Below are 3015 nucleotides of genomic sequence, written 5' to 3'. Positions count from 1 at the left end.
CTGCCTCAACTCCCACATCACCATCTTCGTCTTCGTGGCCGGCTTCATAAGCAGCTTCGAAGTCCTATTCCTTGTCACTGTTCATTCCTTCGTACACTTCAACTCTATCATCCTCTATATCTGAATCATTTTGAATCTTATCTGCCACTACGTTTTCAAACTCAACATACAACTCAATTTTTAGCTGTCGCATCTGAGTCTGCCAGTGCATATGGAACATATTCTACATACTCGCTTCGTCAATGATCGGCATAATATCAAACTGTATTAGACTACCAAAAACTATAACGGGATTCTGGTATAGAATACTGCTCACTCTCCTTAACATATCGTTCTCCACGCTTTGACAGAGACCGTTCTGAAACTCCATAAACATCATTGTACATGGAACCACAAACAAAAATGGATTCTCACACACAATTCTCACTCTCTTATGAGTATTCCGTATAATCTCACCGTTGCGATGCACTACCAAATTTGCGGTAACCTCTATCACACCAGAAACACACTCAAACAACTCTTTTCTTCGCAATGAAATGATATCGAACTTTGCTTTATATAGGGAGAGCACTCAACACGCACATCACGTGTTGCATCGCCATCGAATCAGAGAGCGGCATGTCATCAACACGCCCCCACGTGTTGAAGCTGCCCTCAAATCAGACATCGACACGTCAGCAAGACGCCCTCCCTATGGTGTCAGTTCGCCCTATACGTGCTGCATCAGCACGTCCTCACACATTGAATATATGTATCTGACATGTCCACCAATATACAAATACACCAAAAACTTCTATTTCCATTAAAAACATCAATAAACTTTTCATATTATAAAAAAGGATTTAGATCCTCTAAATTTTGAATTTTACTTTAGAGAGTAAAGTTTGATCTCTCACCTTTGAATGGTTTCTCTCTCATATTTTTTCTTGGATCCATCTATGAAATAAATGGTAAGAGATCAAATTTTACTCTTTAAAGTGAAATTCAAAATTTAGATGATCCAAATCCTATAAAAAATGGCCACAAAACGCTCCCAAAAATAAAAAATAAAAAATTATGAGTTTGATAAAAACAAAAAAGAACCGTGGGGCAATTTGAGTTTGTTAAAAACAATAAAAAAATGTCAGGAACAATTTATGTTTATCGTAAAAATTAGATAAAGTGACCCAGAAATAATTTCTGCACATTACACGCATGTAAAACACCAAAACGTACCAATTTTTAGTTAAACGCTAGATATGCTGCCATAATAAAAATTATTTCCTCCATTTAAGATGCTACATAAAATGTTAATAGAGAATGTTAAAATGCCAAAAGTCAACGATGAACAAAATCTCATTCGCAGTTTCCCACTGACTTCACAGTTTTCACATATGGAGCTCTATGCATAGTGAAAGCTCTACCTCTTCTGCAACCGTTTTCGTACGGAATCTCGGGTCAGTAAAATCAAAACATCGTTTTCCAAGAGCATTTCACCTTCCAAAGTTACAAGCCTCGCTTCGCTTTGCTTGCTTTCTTCGTTTCAAACATGAAATGACCAACCTGACCTCCCATTACGCGCGCAAATGCGGAATTAACGCCTTAACTACCGGTGGGACCCACAGTAAGTCACTCAGTGGCACCCTTCCGTAAATAACCGTAAAGAACGCAGGACACAAATGTCAAAACGATGGTGCATTTTTCTTCTATAAGAAACCCAAAAACCCTTTTAACGGTTTCACTCAATAAACCCAAACTCAGTAGTAGTCCCCTGAACTCCCCCTCACACTCTTTGCGCCACTTAAGTGTCGGCAACGCCCACAACGACACCGTTTTTTTCCCTCCTACTACCAGGGGTGGCGCGCCCACACATTATTCTTACAAACACAATGCCGGACTACCGTAGCTTCGCCTCGTCGAATCTGAGCTTCTTATTTTTGTTTAGCATTGTGTTGAAGCTCATGGTGCCGTGTGCGGCGGAGATACAACCTCAGCGCCATGCCACCGACCTACATTGGTATCCGGGGACCGCCACGTGGTACGGTGATCCCGAAGGTGATGGCAGCACCGGTAAGTTCCTTCTCTCTGGCATTATTACTTGCATGACTCGCTGAGTTGACTCAACGAGTGTTATCAGTGAATTTTTGCAGGTAATTGTGATTGTGAGTGAAAAATATGAAGGTAGAAGCAATAAAATTATGAACATAATAATGCTAACCACTTTGAAGTCACATGATTTTTACTATTCAATTGTCGAATGTCCGCGAATGGACGTTTTCACTTTTTACTGTTTTAATTCCGCGTAAATGAGTAAATACCGAACTCGTCCATATAATTACATGAATTCGTCAGTGATGTAATTTGTTATAAATTGGCGGTTGTTAGTGACATTTTGTGGGTAATTGGGGAATTCAGGTGGAGCATGTGGGTATGGGACCATGGTGGATGTGAAGCCATTGAGGGCGAGGGTGGGGGCAGTGGGTCCCCTATTGTTCATGAATGGTGAAGGGTGCGGCGCGTGTTACAAGGTGAAGTGTGTTGACTCATCTATATGCTCAAGGAGAGCTGTGACGGTTATTATCACCGACGAGTGCCCCGGCTGCCCCTCTGACCAAACACATTTCGACCTCAGTGGTGCCGCCTTTGGCCGCCTCGCTATCGCTGGCGAGAACGGCCAGATCAGGGACCGTGGTCAAATCCCCGTCATTTACCGAAGGTCAGCATTTTCCATCTCTTTTCTTTTACGAAGTAATAAATTTTAAGAAGGTTTATTTGATGATCAACTTTTGTGATTAGTAGCTATCAAATAATTATCAATGATGATTTAATAGTGTGAGATTGGTATGAGATTTTATCCAATGGCTCACCTTTCTCTGCTGGTTATATGCTGACCAAAATTCAATAAAATTACTGGTCCATAGACTTTTTCATATTTTATTAATGTCGCAATATTAATTAAAAAGAAATTCTAGAAGATAATAAAATTTTATTATTTTTACAATTATTTTTAATTATTAATTATTAATTTAATTCATT

At 39.7% G+C, this 3015-nt stretch overlaps 1 protein-coding gene across 1 annotated transcript in view; it reads left to right on the top strand.

Moving 5' to 3' along the window:
- LOC107629877 (expansin-B3) overlaps positions 1701-3015 on the top strand; it is a 4156-nt gene continuing 2841 nt past the window's right edge. Inside the window, exons 1-2 of the mRNA XM_016332814.2 lie at positions 1701-2049; positions 2395-2695. Coding sequence (XP_016188300.1) covers positions 1869-2049; positions 2395-2695 — 482 coding nt within the window. The 5' untranslated portion in view covers positions 1701-1868. The remainder of the gene's footprint in view (positions 2050-2394; positions 2696-3015) is intronic.

The sequence above is a fragment of the Arachis ipaensis genome, chromosome B03 (genome assembly GCF_000816755.2).
Source record: "Arachis ipaensis cultivar K30076 chromosome B03, Araip1.1, whole genome shotgun sequence".
Lineage (NCBI taxonomy): Eukaryota > Viridiplantae > Streptophyta > Magnoliopsida > Fabales > Fabaceae > Arachis > Arachis ipaensis.
This window is presented reverse-complemented; position numbering and strand designations above follow the sequence as displayed.